Below are 15,979 nucleotides of genomic sequence, written 5' to 3' on the forward strand. Positions count from 1 at the left end.
ATATATATGCTGGGATTTTGAGTGTGGCTAAAAACTTGATTTTTGTTTTTCCCTTTTGAGATTAAGACATAGGTAATATAAGGTCACTGACTTTCTTTTTTGTTTAAGCGTTGTGCAAAAGGACTGTTTATAATAGAGGGCCTTGGCAGTAATAATTAAAAACACAGACATTCTTTTTTTCATGCTTAGCTAAGGTGTCCTCTTGAAGATGAGACATTCTTTATAAGTGACTGCCGATGAGCTTCTTTGCTAGCTGATGCTCTCTCTCTCTCCTTCTCTTCTCCTCTTTCCTCCCTCTCTCATTTCTTCCGCTCTCTCCTATTCTCCCTCTCCTTCCACTTCCTCTCTCTCCCCCTCATTCTCCATTTATCTCTGTTTCTCTCCCTGTCTGTCTCTGTTTCTGTCGCTCTCTCACATATGAAACAATGAATGAGTCACATTCTCTATCAAACTGTCATGCAGTTGGAGGGTCGGTGAGGAAATTCATCATGAGTGTTTCATTATGAAGTAACTTCATCTCTGTCTGATTAACGGTGATTCGGGATGACATGATAACACAGGTTGCTAGTCGAAGACTGAAATGCGATCACCTGTGTTTTTACAGCATTCCTTTTTTTTTTTTTTTTTTACTCTTAAAAATGAAAGGCTCTCCTTTATGTTCAGAATTTTTCTCTCTCTCTCTCTGTTAAGCGGCAAAAGGGGGTGTTTAACTCTTTGAAACCCCATTCCCAATTAATAGTGTACCAAGGGAGATTCCTGAAGCTGAAAAAGACAGCAGCCTTTGTAATGACAGTAAGTGAGAAATAGGTTAACCACAGGCCAGTTTCAAGGCAGAAAAAGACATCTAAAGAAAATTACTATAATAAACAACTTCCTCCAGTCTTTGGCAAAAGGAGATGATGGAGGGGTGGGAGACCAGGTGGACGGGCACATTGATCAATGAGATGACAGTGTGTGAGCCCACGGACGGAGCGTTGCCTTCTCATCAGCTCCTTCCTTGTGACCCTGCTGTCTGAATCCCCCCCAGGGAAAGGAGCTGAAATGAGTAAAGATGTGCCTCGAGATAAAATCAGTCTAAGGGAAAGGAGATTAGCCAAGCGCCATGGACGGAGTGAAGACGCCAAACACAAAAGAGGCAAAAACATTAGCGGAGGATTAATTCAGAACAGATGATCTAAAATTCGGAGTCGCAAGGACAATTAAGAGGTGCTGTGGCAGTGCCACGTCGTTTGTCTAGAGAGTACCATTCGCCATTTGCAGCGCAGGCCTCAGTTAATTCATGGCGAACACATCTGTGATGGGTGGGAGAACACTATTTATTTCTCTCCACTAAACGCTGAGGAATGTTGATGAGTTGAATTAGAACTGCAGTCGGGGTTCAGTGTATCAAGCCGCACCTTTGAAGCTGCCTAACAGATGGCGTTTCCAAGTCCCCATCAGCATCTCCGTGTTGCCGTCTCTTGTCAAATCCAACTCACTCACACATAATAGCAGTGATGTACCCGGTCGTGTTCTTCAAGCTTTGAAGCAAACAAGAAGAAGGCAAAGACAGCTGGCGGACTTTTCACATCACGGGGGCTTCCAGAAATCACAGAGACTCACAAAAACAGGGATCTTCTCCTAGCACCACGAAACTATCCCTTTCCAGAGCATCAATCCACACACAACGTGTGGTGCAGTTTGTGACTTATCAGGAAGGGTCAGTCTATAAAGTTTCTCGTGTTTCGATTGTTAAAAGAGTGGTTAAATACCACATCTAAATAAATGCAGTGGAAAGGGGATCAAAGAGATTGAAAATCATGGCTGCTTAAGTCAGATAGTAGCATGTTCAAGAAATGAAATGTTCGAATTTGAACCCAGTAGCACCATGTCCATGGTACAGCATGCTTTTGAATCCCAGTGATAAAATCGTTTCAACAGTTGATACCGTTCTTAGACTTTTACATTAGAATCCTAGACATTGTGTTTCATAGCTAGGAGGTACTATCACTGGAGTTAAGATGCTAAGTTTTGGAGTCAGACAATATCAGAGATTCGAGTCCCCGTGCTTCGATTTACTAGCTTTGTGATTTGGTGTATTAATTTATTCATCTTTAGTATTGGACTAGTAATAGCACTATGCCTTCCTCATGTTCTCAACTTTAAATGCACGTGTAATACTTTGCCTGGCATACAATAAGTGCTGCTATTCGTATTTTGTAAGCAATCAGATACATTATTGAAGACAAGAAATAAGCTTTCTAGCATTAAATACAAAGCCAGTCTTTCAAGTCTATCCATAACTCTTTGATTTCCGTGGGAGAATAGGAGAGCTTCTTAGAAAAAAAAAAAAGAAAGAAAAGGCCTTCAGTAATGAAACCAATACAAAGCTGGTTGAAGGCATTTATAGTTATAACACTAAAAAATTAAAAGTGGAAGCAAAAGGTGGACACACAATGGGATTTATAGATGATGTAATACAGAATTGTACACCTGAAATCTATGTAATTTTACTAACAATTGTCACCCCAATAAATTTAAAAAAAAAAAAAAAGTGGAAGCAAAAGAAAGAAGGCTGTTTACCCAAGATGCCTCAGTGTACCCTTTGTTTTAACTTCGTGTGCTCCAAGCAGAAGCTGCATCCTTCTCCTTCAGGGGCCAGTTGGTAGAGTCCAGCCCCTGTCTGTGGTTTTCCAACTTAAGAAGCTGTAAATTTTATAACTCTGTACCCTGCGGTCAAAGCTGCTGAGTGTTGTGTCTGAAGTCAGGTGGTTCGTGTGTTAAAGGTAGACATTAAACAGTTCTACTGAGGACCTGGAAGCATTTAAGGAGGTTGCTTGCCAGCTGTAAATTAGAGACCCAATGCCAGTTGGCTGGAAAATTCTCTGGACTAAGTCCAGTTAAGTAGATGGAATCGCTGGCGGTCTTTCCAAATGTGTGTATTTAACAGTGAGGTTATACGGGCTGACATAACAGCCTGGGGGGTGGTTGGGAACAGCATTGTTGTGATGTTGTGTCATGACAGAAGTTGTGGGGGGGGGGGGGAGGGATGTGGCATTCCTGTGACCTGTGGGGCACTCGTGTTCTCCACCAGGGCTGAGAAAACTTCTTGACTGCCCCTGACAAGGTCACTGAAAATGTTTGTGAATGATGGGAATTATTTTCAAATGAAGTATTATCCCAGATGTGTGTTCCTCAGCATTCACAGAGGCAGCTAGAATCTTAGCGATGTGGTGATTGTCCCAAGGTCTTCCTGCTTCCAAGATTCCGATGGGACCAACTTCCTGTGGTCAGGGTGATGGTCATGGTTACACTGAGGTATGTAGGTATGAACAAGCCCACCAAATTGGAGGCTACCGTCTTCATCTAGGAAGAATGGGTGAAATCATTGTCAGACCACAGGGCCACATGAAATTTGGCAAGTTTTCAATTGTGTCTTAAAACTGATAACGGGAGAAAACCTCCACCTTAAGGTTGGACAGAGCTGGCCTTATGGATGTGGAACCTGCCAAGTCGCATAGGACTTCATGCTCAGAAGGACCCTATGTTTGGGTAGGTGCTCTGCTGTCACCAACATGAAATTCTTCATAATTTTTAAAACAAGGGGCCTTCGATTTTCATTTTGCCCCGGGCCCCCAAAATTATGTCGCCATTCCTGTGAGTAGGATTGATTTTTTTTTTTTTTTTTAAGTCCAGTCTCTTTGAGAATTTCTATTAGCCGGTAGGACAGTCTACTTCCAAAGGAAATAGGAAAAATAGGAAAAAGTAAGAGAGAAAACTACTGCTGTGTATTCTGTTCTTGCTCACTGTTCTCCTCAATGCAGGGTAAAGAAAAGGGCAGAGATATACCTTAATTATCGTTGAGAAGCAAATTATATGTTACAATGGGAAAATACTCATCTTTTATATACGTGGTCTTGGCATCGATTTGTTTAAATAATTACTGTCTTTAAGAGGCCTTTATGAGCTGATGCTGAAATTCTTAAGTCAGCTTTCTGCTGGTTTATACAAATATTGTCTTTTCACCTACGTGAGCACACATACTACTCTGTATGTGAATTTACAGCTGCATAGACATTATAGTCAGGCCTGAGTCATTTGATTTTTTAGTTAAGTCTTTTATTCATTGTTGCATTCGTTGAATGCATTAATATGTTCAATAAACAAAATATAAATATGTCCTACATGCCAGTGACTATAAAACTATAATAGTAGCACGACAATAACTAGCCACTGTGTATTTTATGAGTTAGTAATTTAAAGTTGCATAATCCTGGGAACATTTACAGTAAATTGTGCAAGTTATTTCTCTGCTTGCTTTGGCTGGATAAGGAAACTTATTACCTTTGATGATATGAAATTGATTTGTTGCCTTCTTGCTAGTAACTTTCTGTTTCCTACTTTTCTTAATTTTTGCTCAAGAATTTGACTTTTCAGGGGATCTTTACATGTTTTTGTTTAAGCGATGAGGGAAGGCAGATGGGAAACTCAATATAAAGGCTTGTCTTTTTAAGGGGAGTAGAAATCCTCAAAGAAAACTTAAGTTCTCTTTTGTTGTTTTGTGGCTTTTTTGCTGAAATCATCCACCAAGATACTTTCTCAATTAAATGACAGCTACAAAGCTTCTTTAGTCATGTGATCTCCTCCCCCGTTTTCACAAAAGCATTTGTTTTTCCTTCGCAGGTTTAATGGCCCTTTGTTTTTAACCCCTTCAGTAGCTGTCACTGTATTGTTTTTAAGTGTGGACCTGTCTCATTTCTCCCACTGGAGATTATGTTTTCTCCTCATCTCTAGAGTACCGTGACCACAGAAATCAGAAGAGATGATGACACCTTAGACCACGGCAGCAACAGTAGCAATAGATAAAGTGAAACATAGTCAGATTTGGAATATGTTGAAAGTAAAGATAATGCCGTTTCCTGATCGATTAGCTATGGAGTGTAAGAAAAGGGCAGAAGCTCAAGGTGCCTCCACCGTTTCATTTTGGCCTAAACAATGACAAGTATTGGGCTGCCATTTTATGAGATTGGGAAGAACAGGAAGGAAAATCATTAGTTCAGTGTAGGATGTGGGTATACCTTTTAAACATTCAAGTATAGATGCCACCTAGGCAGTTGAATATATGAATATAGAAGTCAGAAAATGGGTTTCCTCTACAACTGTACTGTCCAATATGGTAGCCACCACCCACACATGGTTGTTATTTAAGTTTAGATTTTAAATAATTGACATGTTAAGTTCTGTTCTTCAGTCACGCTGGTACTCAGTAGTCACATGGGGCTGTGGCTACCACATGGAACAACACAGTATGTTGTCATCGTTGCAGTAAGTTCTATTGGGACACGCTGGTGTAGCATTATGGATTTGGGAGTGTTCACCATGTAGATTGTATTTAAAATCACAGGACTGAATGCCATCACCTAGAAAAGTGAGTATAGATAAATAAGAGGTCATTTTGATATTGAATAGTTAGGAGATAAGGAGGATTCAGCAAAGGAGACTAGAAATGAAGGTCAGTAAGTCTGGAAAAGAACTCAGAAAATGGGTGTCTGGTGGTGAAGAAAGGAAGTGATCAACTATGTCCAATGCTGGTGATTGGTTGAGTAAGACGAGGCCCAGCAACTATTGGATATAACAAGGTGCCCTTGAAAGAGTAGTTCATTGTGGAGGGGAGGGATACGTGATAGAGAAGAATCATGGACTAATGAGGAAGATGTGGAGATGGAGTATAAAGGCAACTCTTAGAGGATTTTATATATATATATAAAGAGAAACAGTGGAATGGGACATGCGTTGGAGGGCTATGTGGAGAGAAGATCATTTTTTTTCTTAAGATAAGAGATATAATAGTCCATTTGGATGCTGATGGGAATGATCAATAGACAGGAAAATTTCACAAAGACTCGAAAGAGAGGTCAACTCCAGCAGTGATGTCCTTAACTAGGTGACAGAAGATGGAATCTGGAGCATGAGGGACAATCTGGACAGGACAGGAGCCAGGACAGGGCATCTTGGGTAACCGAGGAGAGAAGGAATGTGTGGGGGCGGATGTAGAAACAGGTTTGGCAGGGGGAGATTGTCTCAATTCTCTTCTTAGTAGCATTGATAAATTTTGTGGTTGGCTTTACTGGAGACCTGGGGAAACTTGATATCTTGGTTGTTTTTGTTTGCTCAGTAGTGATGACGCTTTGATCTTCAGAGTCTCATTTTTTAAAAATGCATCCTGTTCACAGAAACATTTAAAAGTATTTTAGAGAAAAACCACATGCCATGTATGGCTTAGGTTCTACAAATTGTCTAAAAGGTGAAGGTAGAATATATTTTCAATGCACATTGAAAATGTGCGGAAACCGCTGTTAAATCACCTGAATACAAGTCCTGGCAATCCCAAAAGCAAGAACTAATGTTGTTTTTAATTTTCTTTGCGTTAACATTGGGGATCACTTTCCCCTGTGGCAGTAAAAGTCAGGATCTAGTTTGAATGGGGGAAATGGGTGGTCCTAGAAAGTGGAGATAAGTGAGTGGATTTCTTCCCCCATCACACTCACACTTGAATATCCTTCCTTATATGCATGTGTGATGCAGCTCTGCTGTATTGTAATATCATCTTGCCTATGCGCCTTAGCTCACTAGAACTCCTGTGCACATCACCTGTATTTTGCTACCACACATGTACATGTGGTGCACTGCATTATTTCTCCCCAACAAGATCTCTGCATTTCTAGTGCATTAAAAAAAAAAAAAAAAAAAAAAAAAAAAGACAACCAAAAGTGTTGCATATGAGATACTACTTTAATTGAGGGAGAAATTGAGTTGAAATATCAGTGACTATCACGGTTATCTTCTGAATGTAAAACTTCTCTCAGGATTCTAGTTTGATTGTGAGTAAAAGTCTAAATTGTCTGTTTACTTGATATCACATGAAGACAACAGAAGCACTGCGAAAATCTCAAATAAGGAAAGCATGCTATTTATTCAAAATGTGTGAAATGTTATAACATAGTTTAACACATAATTCCAAGAACAGTTATATGATTTAGTTGCAAAAATAAGAAAAACAAAGACTAGAAAGACCCTCAAAACTAAAAGACCCCTAGGACCTTGATTTTGAGAAGGTTTTCATTGGTGAAATTGGCATTTGTCCATTTTAATGGTACTACTATCTTTTGTGTTATATTTTTTGTTTTGGATGGGAGTGAGGGGAACCCATCTATTAACATTTTGGTTGTTTCTGGGAGGCACCAAGATTTGCATGTGTTTTTATGTTTGTTTGTTTGTTTGTTGTTTTTTGTACAACAAATGACGTCAACACCATGGAGTCTTTAGAATAAGCCATATTCCTGGAGACATTTAAGCTAACAGCAAAGTGGGAACCATTTTGTAGCATCCTAAGGAGGGGTCTGGTATGATGGAGGTCCCTGAACAGCTGCCACTCACTCAACTTTAATTGAGGTGGGATCCCACCAGACAGAGATAGAGCCAGAGGTTTCTATTTTTAAGTGAAAATCTGCTTTGCTTCTTGGGCATGAATGCCCAGTTCTGGTGGTAAAGAATTTTCCACAAGACTTATGGGGAAGAGACAACCAGCTATTTATATTCATGCTTTGAGCTTGAAAGAAAAGAAGAAAGGAGTGGTTAAGAAAAGAGAATCAGGAAAGAAGGCAAATAATGTTTGCCTGCACCAAAAACAAGGTGATGTATTATAGTGTTTAAATACATTTTGTTGGAGGTCCTATGTTCTATTTTAATTTCATTCACTAGTCACCTGTGTGATCTTAGACAAGGTCTTCTCAGTTTCTTTCAATGGAAAAAAATAGGCAGCTACATTACAGAGGTGTTAGAGGAATGTTTTGAGATGATGCATAGAAAAACCCAGCAGGGTACCTGTAAATGATTGCTCTTATTCTAGTAGTCAGATCTTACAGGATCAGATTTATCCTAACTCCTTGCCCTTTTAAGGTTAAATCCATTCCATATTTCTTTTTTGTCTTATCTGTTCACCTCAGTACACATATTAACAGTTAACAGTACACAGTTAACAGCATATTCTCTTTGGAAGCCCTCTTGGAAATCTGCTTGGATTCCCAAGTTGATGATTGATAACTCTACGTGGGGTATTCTAAGGTTTTTGGAGTGTGTCCCTTGTGTACAGCTCCTATGGGCACCCAGAAGAGGGATTATAAATTGTGGTCCAAGATAAGTCATAAAAATGTATATGTGTAGATTAAGTTTCGTCCCTGATCTGTGGGGCACCTACTGTATGTTGTTACCATGCTAGGCTTTCAAGTTCAATGTGAAGGTTAAGACCTCATAATATAACCTCCTTTTCTTCAATATAATGTAAAAAAATTGCTTTATTAATGCAATTACTTTTTATTAAATTATACCTAGAGTTGAGTGTTGTGGGCTTATGGCAAATGTCAAGTCATGTTTCCTTACGGAGCATCTATTTGATGATAAGGAGTTACACATTTCAAAGTGTCATGGGAAAATTTTAAATTAACCTAAAACATACTTGGGAACAATGATGTGAACCAACTTTAAGGTCAAAATGTCATACAAATATCTGTAAAATGTTCAGTGAGATTTCTGGAATTCCAGGATCTGACCTATATCTTGATCTCTGATTTGTATCCTGCGCTGTCCAGATTCTGATGCAAGGCAAAAATCCGGGGATAGCTTGGAAGTACGCACTTCCCAAGGTCATGAATGAAACTCAGCCAGCCCCAAGAAGACACATCCACACCTGGAGTACAGTGCAGTCAGATTGCTCCGTGTCCTGTGGTGGAGGTAGTTGATTTCTTAATTCCATCCGCCAACTCTCTTCTTAAAACAGGTTCTTTCACTCCAGGCCTCTTTTCAATTGTGTGGTTTAAATAAGCAACAAAAGAACTGTCTTTTATGGGAATCATCTCTGTAAAAAGCAAATATTATTGTACTATCTGAGGATTTTACTTTGTAGAAAGAAACCAAGTCTTACAAACTCAAGTCAACCACAACCAGGACTCAAAAGTTGTACATCAGAAACTTATGGGGTAAACTATAGAAAATGCATATTTATAAATGTAAGAAGATATACATATATATTTATATATTTTGAATTTTTTTCAGCTTACAGTTTAGTTTCTCCCTGTCCTGACTTTTCTGTTGTTATAAACCTCCCACTGGGACTTAGAGAGGGTAGGGTCACGACAAGTGAGAATACATGAAAGGCAGGCGTAAGACAGTGCTCTGAAATGTGGCTATTGTGCCATTCCATTCCCTCAGGGGTGAGGTCAGCAAAGTCCCTCTCAGTGGGGAGATGGATTCAATCTGAGAAATAACCCTTGTAAGGAAGGAAAAACAACAGTTCTCTTCTCAGCGAGTAGAAGGCAGGCATTTTATTGAGATCCAAAAACATCACATATTTGTTTGTAAGTCAATCTTTGTCACACTTACTCCTTTGGGAAAAGGAAGGAAAGTCCATAAATAGGTCCATGAAACCGAAGCATCAAGGGTGGCCACTCATTCCTCATATTCAGAGCACCTGGTAACTGGGTCTTCTAACTATGTCCATTCTAGTTAGCCAATTGAGGAATCTTGGAACCAGAAACAGACAGAAATATAGAAAATTAAGAAACTCTTAGGCCTGTTTTTCAGGTGCTTATGCTAATTAACAAAATATGAGGAAACACTTCTTTTTAAAAGATATGCAAAAGCAATGCAGTTTTATTAATAAACATTTTAAAGGCAATATGAGCTAAAGAATAATCTCCCATAATCCTTTAATCAGCAATAGCCAATGTTAATGCTTTGGTCTATATCATGCCATTCTTTTTATTATGCAAATGTAAAAATATGTGTGTTTGACATACTCAGACACGTACCATAGGTATCATTTCGGGGTTTTTTATTGTTTTAACCGAATGGAAACTATACCATAGACATATTTTACACTCTTTTTTACTTAGTCTTGGAGCATGAGCAGTTTTTTATATGTCAAATATTCTTTGAGATCATTTGCAATAACTTCCTGGTATTCCAGGGAGAGCACAGTTCCTTGGGAAGGGGCGAGATGAAGTCCGTTTTCCATTTACAGGGAATAAATCCAACCAGAGGGAGGATGCTGGAGAAGTGCATTGTGGGATTCCCTCTTGCCTTGATTAGCAATCCCTTCACGTGACTCACAGACCGTGGTGCCTCTGTGGCATCTGAGAAGAAGAGTCCAAATGATTATTTCTCCAGAAGTAAACTCTTCACTTTAGGGAATCCCAATGTGGTTTTGATTAGTGCCTCCTGAAAGAAAACCTACTTCAACCAAATCGTTATAGCAGGAGTGACTTTTCATTGCTTCTTAGATTCCATTTTTAGGAAAAGCACCATGTAAATATAAACAAACACAATTCAAAGAGGAGGCAGCATTCCAATTTGGGGAACTGACAAATACAGTTATTTTCAAAACAGTTTATGCCTCTGATGAGAAGTCCTGAAATGAGTGTTGAAAGTAAGACAGCAGGATGCCACTAAAACAGACAAACAACAACCCAGAGTCCTAGCTGACAGGTATGAATACATATTCAGTGAGCTCAACTTTTCATTTATATATGCATCATACTGTAAAAGATGCTTCATGGAAGAGCAGGATCTTAGAGTTTCTACACATAATCACCGGTGGTTTTTCTTTGCAGAATACTTCCATTAGGTGTGTACAGTGGGAGTTCAAGTTGGTGGGATGTTTCCTTTACAACCGTCCTATTTTCAAAAGGTTTTATGTATCACTATATTGTTCTAGAATCCACAGCAGTCTGGAAAATGAAGAAGCTACACGTTAAAATTATTAATATATGAAAACTATTATGTCGGGGAAAAATGGGATTCAAATTAGTGGCAGATTTTATCAAAAGAAGGCGTTCTCACACAATATGTGGATCGTAAATAAAATATGACAACCCTGATAAATCAGAAGTTAAATGTGGAAATGAAATTGAATTGGTTATCTGTACTTTCTGCTTTGTAACTTGTGATGTCTTATTAGGTTACATAAGTATAAAGGCCATTTGCTTACGAGATCAAAATACTCAAGTCAATTCCTCATTCTGCAATGCAAGAACCAAGCCAGCAACCGAACCCAAAGTATGCAATGCTTTCTCCTGCCCTGCCTAGTAAGTCATCTGGAACTGTCTCCCTGGTTATATTTGTACTTTGTGTGCCTTTTTATTGGTATGAGATAATTAAAGCCCACTCTCGATGCTTCTGATCAAAAGTGATACAAAGATAGAATGTCCAAAAAAGTAATAGAAGAAAGAAGGTAGTTGAGGTTAAAATATATAAAACTTGAAAAACACAAATATGTTTTAGACAGTCATTTGACTCTGACTATGCAAACCTAACCTTGGGATATAAAGGTGTCTGTTTTTGTTTTTGTTGTTGTTTTTTTTTTCAGCCGTTACATAGAAACTCTTCTGAACTAAATCAGATATTTAAATAACAGATTCCTACATTAGTTAAGTTTACATATGGTTGTGTGTTTAACTTTTATATAGTTGTCTAAGAATTTACAAATCATAATACTATGTAGACCATGAAACCTCAAATGCAAATTACACAGTAGCAAGGCACAAAATAAAAAGAAAGGGGTAGAGGCCAAGTAGTAATCCACTTCTGATGATGGTACCCCATGGGGAGCTCAGTGGGTTTGTTTTTGGATGGATTTTAGCCACACTATTGTTTGAACCTAATTTTAAGTAATCTTCCCAGCCAAACAGAGTCTTTTCTTGTGTGATTTATCTTCTGCCAAATGTACTTATATAGAATTGACAGAGTTTCTTCTAAAGCAATGTTTTGTGTTCACTAATGTTTCAGATCATCTTAATAAGCAGTGTTTGCTTTGTGGTGATGCAATTATATTGCACAATCTTTATAAAAAGATTGCACATATATTTTTTCCTTACAAATAGTATATTTGTCATAATTGTTTGGGGTCTTAGCTATCCACCAATCCCATATGTCCAATTGTCAGCCCAGTTTTTCTCTTAGAATCTGGAACCAGCTCTATCCCATACACAAAATGGAGACATAAATTTGGGGAGGGAGCTTTCATGGATTTTCCCCTTTTGCTAAGAAATATCTGCTTCTAAGAAATATGTGACCCTAAGACATCTTTACCAGACAGTGTTATTGACCCTTATGGAGTATTTTTTCCTTTAGGTGTGTGTGTGTGTGTGTGTGTGTGTGTGTGTGTACGCACGTACGTGGAGGAATTGGGAGTATGTTTTATTTTAAGCCTCCTTCCCATCATTGGTTATCTCAGCCAACCAAAGAAAGGGACGCCATTCACTTTTACATCCATGAAAAGAGAAAGAGCCTAGGTCATGCCCAACTCCTAGAACTTGCCTGATGACTCCACATAGAAATGACATCGTGTGCAGTAACAAGTGTACCCGCTGTGTAAAAGCAGAAGAGCCCCTCAGAATGACTGCCAAGTTAGGATGGTGAAGTGGGCAGAATCTTTGGTTGCTTTCGCTTCTTCTCCACCTTGTTATTTATATCTCATTATTTCCTGTTGGAATAATGGAGACTTGTAGGGACTATTCTTCCCTAGGGATATATTAGAAGTAAGATTTCGACTCAGACTATTGGAACTAGAAGGACAAAGGAATTAATCTGATCTAACTCCATTAGTTCCCCATGTAGCAGTCATGTCATATGCACTTACTGTATGCCAGCTCTGAGCTGAGGACTGGGGTTTGGAGATGAATGACTTGTGTCATCAGTGAACGTGCAACCAAATGGAAGAGTTGGATGTGTAATGAAATAATTGCGAAGCGGTGAGATACATGCTAAAAAATGTTATATTAAAAAAAAGCAGTAAAGGAAACATGGAGTTGGGGCTCTGAGGTAGGGATTGATTGGGGAATGAGGCGAGGTGGAAAGTGAGCCTGACACCCAAATGTGGAGAACCATGCATGTCACGTACAACATCTATTTGTGTTATGCTTTTTCTAGTACTTTTACAAAATCATCATCTTTGACACATAAAGCCAGGAAACTTGCATTTGGTAGATGAAATGTCATCTTCATAGGCAGATGTTGAAAGTAATTGCATAATACGTTTTGTTTATATCTTATAAATACAAATAATTGTACAAACATAAGGAATTATTTTATTTAGATATCTTTCTTTAAGTAAGATAATATGGGTTATGCAATGTTGTAGAATACATAAAATCCTTGAACCCATGTGCTAAATTCTCTGGACTAAAGGCCTTTAATTTCACATGTCAGGCTTGTGGAGGAAACCAGAGAAAAATTTATATGACTAGGAAAGGTAACAGAAATGCAAAACTATAACAAAAAACTTTTGTGATATTTCTTAAAATTATACTTAGAATGTTGGTAAAAACAGCCTGAGTTTTAAATATTGTTGCTATGACTCACTATGTTAACAGTCATATCTGTTTTGTTTAATGCTAAGCCTTCAAATCATAGAATTTCAATGAATCCAAAGTAGTTGTTGAAAAGGATTAATAGTTTCAATCAGTTGCTTACCCTTCAAATATAAATCAAGTCTCAGACTGCTGCAAAAATGGTGGTCGGTTCGGCCATCTTTAAATAGAGAACACAGGTTATATCTCTAATCCATCAGTAAATTTTAAGACTAACCAGAATAGTTGGGGGAACTGCCTACTTAGAAATATCCTCTGTGAGACCCTCTCTGAATGCGCCCCTCTCTTGCATGGATGTGTGTACACACACACACACACACACACACACACACACACACACCCTCAATGATCATTCATTAGTCTCATTATTGCAGTTTGTATTAACTTCTATTGTGGCCATTATCAGAAAGTATTGTCTTTACTGGTTCACATAAAGATGCCTCTTCACTATGTTGTAGGCTCCTGAATGGAAAGAACATCGCCTCAATCATTTTTCCAACCCTAATACGTAGGAGAGTCCCAAAGTTAGCCCAAGCAGTTTGGCTGAATGCATGAATTGCCCAGCTTTCCAAATGGCACATGTTTCTTCCCCTGCAGAGAGGGCAGGGGTATATTTTTCCCCAGGACTGTGTGGCGACTATGACTCCCTGTAAGTGGACCATACTAGTGTAGGCTTCAAAATCTTTAAAAGAATAATTAATATGATTCACCCTCATTGGTTCTAAAATTGATGTAAGGCTTTCTTTCGTCAGGTGGTTAATGTTTTGCAGTAACTGCTTTGGAAGTGATGAGCCAGAGTCTCACTGGAAGTTTTGTTTTTCACTGACAGCTGGAAACCAGGTGAATGGAGTGTATGCAGCAGGCCGTGTGCGAGGGGCCAGCAGAGCCGGAAAGTCCAGTGTGTCCAGAAGAAGCCCTTCCAAAAGGAGGCGGCCGTGCTGCACTCCCTCTGCCCAGTGAGCACACCCACTCAAGTTCAAGTCTGCAACAGCCATGCCTGCCCTCCAGAGTGGAGTGCTGGGCCCTGGTCTCAGGTAACTGAAAAGACTTGTTGGTCCTGTTACCCCAAAAATATAGGTGGTATCTTGGCTTTCCAAGAGACTCTCAGCTGTACACACCTTTGTGGGAATCACGCTGAGCTAATGTAATGGGGCATTTTAATTTGTCTTAGTGATTCTTATGCGACCTGCAGTTGGGGAACCCTTAGAAGTCTAGACATTAGAGTGTGGGGGCCATTTTGGCTACACTGGGGAGCAGAGCTAGACAGGATTTGAGTGGCAGAGGACTGGCAGGAAAATTGGCGACTGAATTCTCCAAAGCTAGCAGAAAATACAAAGAATGAGGCATAAAAAGGACATTGAACTCTTGCTACAATGAAAGAGGTGGGGTTAAAAGAATACAGAGAGGAGGTGGGTATAAAGTTTACTATTGTCACAAACTCCCGGTGAAAGGTACACAGTTATAAAGTTGGAAGAGGCCTAGAGCTACCTGTCATTCACAACTCAGAGGTTCTCACACGGGGGCATTTGGCAATGTCAGGAGACATTTTTGATTGTCACAATGGTGGGATGAGTGCTACTGATCTAGTTGGTAGCGATAAAAACCCTGCACACAGGACACTCCCCAACACAAGAATTCTCTGGTCCATATTGTGCTGAGGGTGAGAACTCTCTGCAGTAGTCCGCCTCTGCTAAACCACAGATGGTGACACAATTCTGGGGAATAATGTAAAAACAGGGGTTTCATCACCTGAACTCTGAGGCCAGGTAGCAGCCCCTGACCACATTTCTGCCATGTTGTCCTTTAGGGCACATTATATTGTGGAGGGGGTTGATTTCTGATTAAGTTTAGCAGTACACTTCCATACCCCTAACAGAGGTCAGAATAAGGTTTCTTTTTTTTTTAAATGATAGGATATTACGGATTTTTTGTTGTTGTTTAATGTTAGGACTATGTCTGTTAGGGGATTAAGGAGCTGAAAGCAGGGAAGACTATCTCCCAGCATGCTTAGGTGTCCTTTTAAAGTGAGGGAATATGTTCACTTATCACAGAAGGTAAATGTAAGTAGTACATCATGTTGAGTCTGGTCTCTTTCTTTGCAATTAGGAGTTACAATTCACAAAATTCAAAGGACTGTTTTAGCCAAATATGTATGATGGGCATGGATTAAAGAAATGGGGGGGGAAATGGGGAATTTCTTTAAAAAAGGAGCTTTTTAGTTCATGGAATTTACCCCGAATTTCACATGGAATTATTTTTGAGAGAGTAGTTTTCTTTTTAAGTTTTATTTTTTGACTACTAAAACCAAATGTATCTCTTTAAGAACTTGAAAATCATTTGAAACTAGCATGCAAATGGCATTACTATTATTATTATTTCCATCTCCAGTGTTCCAAGACTTGTGGGCGAGGGGTGAGGAAACGTGAAATCCTGTGTAAAAGTGCGGCCACGGCAGAGGGCCTCCCCGAGAACCTGTGCTCCAGCAGCCCCAGACCAGAGTCCCAGGAGGGCTGTGTCCTAGGACGGTGCCCAAAAAACAACCGGCTACAGTGGGTTGTCTCTTCATGGAGTGAGGT

At 39.3% G+C, this 15,979-nt stretch overlaps 1 protein-coding gene across 3 annotated transcripts in view; it reads left to right on the forward strand.

Annotated features, from left to right (window-relative positions):
• Positions 1 to 15,979, forward strand: part of ADAMTS18 (ADAM metallopeptidase with thrombospondin type 1 motif 18) — a 123,992-nt gene that overhangs the window by 100,282 nt on the left and 7,731 nt on the right. For all 3 annotated transcript variants that reach the window (XM_088800226.1, XM_088800227.1, XM_019710943.3), the window contains 4 exons: positions 8,628 to 8,769; positions 10,994 to 11,120; positions 14,233 to 14,437; positions 15,792 to 15,977. In XM_088800226.1, the coding sequence (XP_088656352.1) occupies positions 8,628 to 8,769; positions 10,994 to 11,120; positions 14,233 to 14,437; positions 15,792 to 15,977 (660 nt within the window). The remainder of the gene's footprint in view (positions 1 to 8,627; positions 8,770 to 10,993; positions 11,121 to 14,232; positions 14,438 to 15,791; positions 15,978 to 15,979) is intronic.

The sequence above is a fragment of the Rhinolophus sinicus genome, chromosome 8 (assembly GCF_057876585.1).
Source record: "Rhinolophus sinicus isolate RSI-liver-muscle chromosome 8, RSI-T2T, whole genome shotgun sequence".
Lineage (NCBI taxonomy): Eukaryota > Metazoa > Chordata > Mammalia > Chiroptera > Rhinolophidae > Rhinolophus > Rhinolophus sinicus.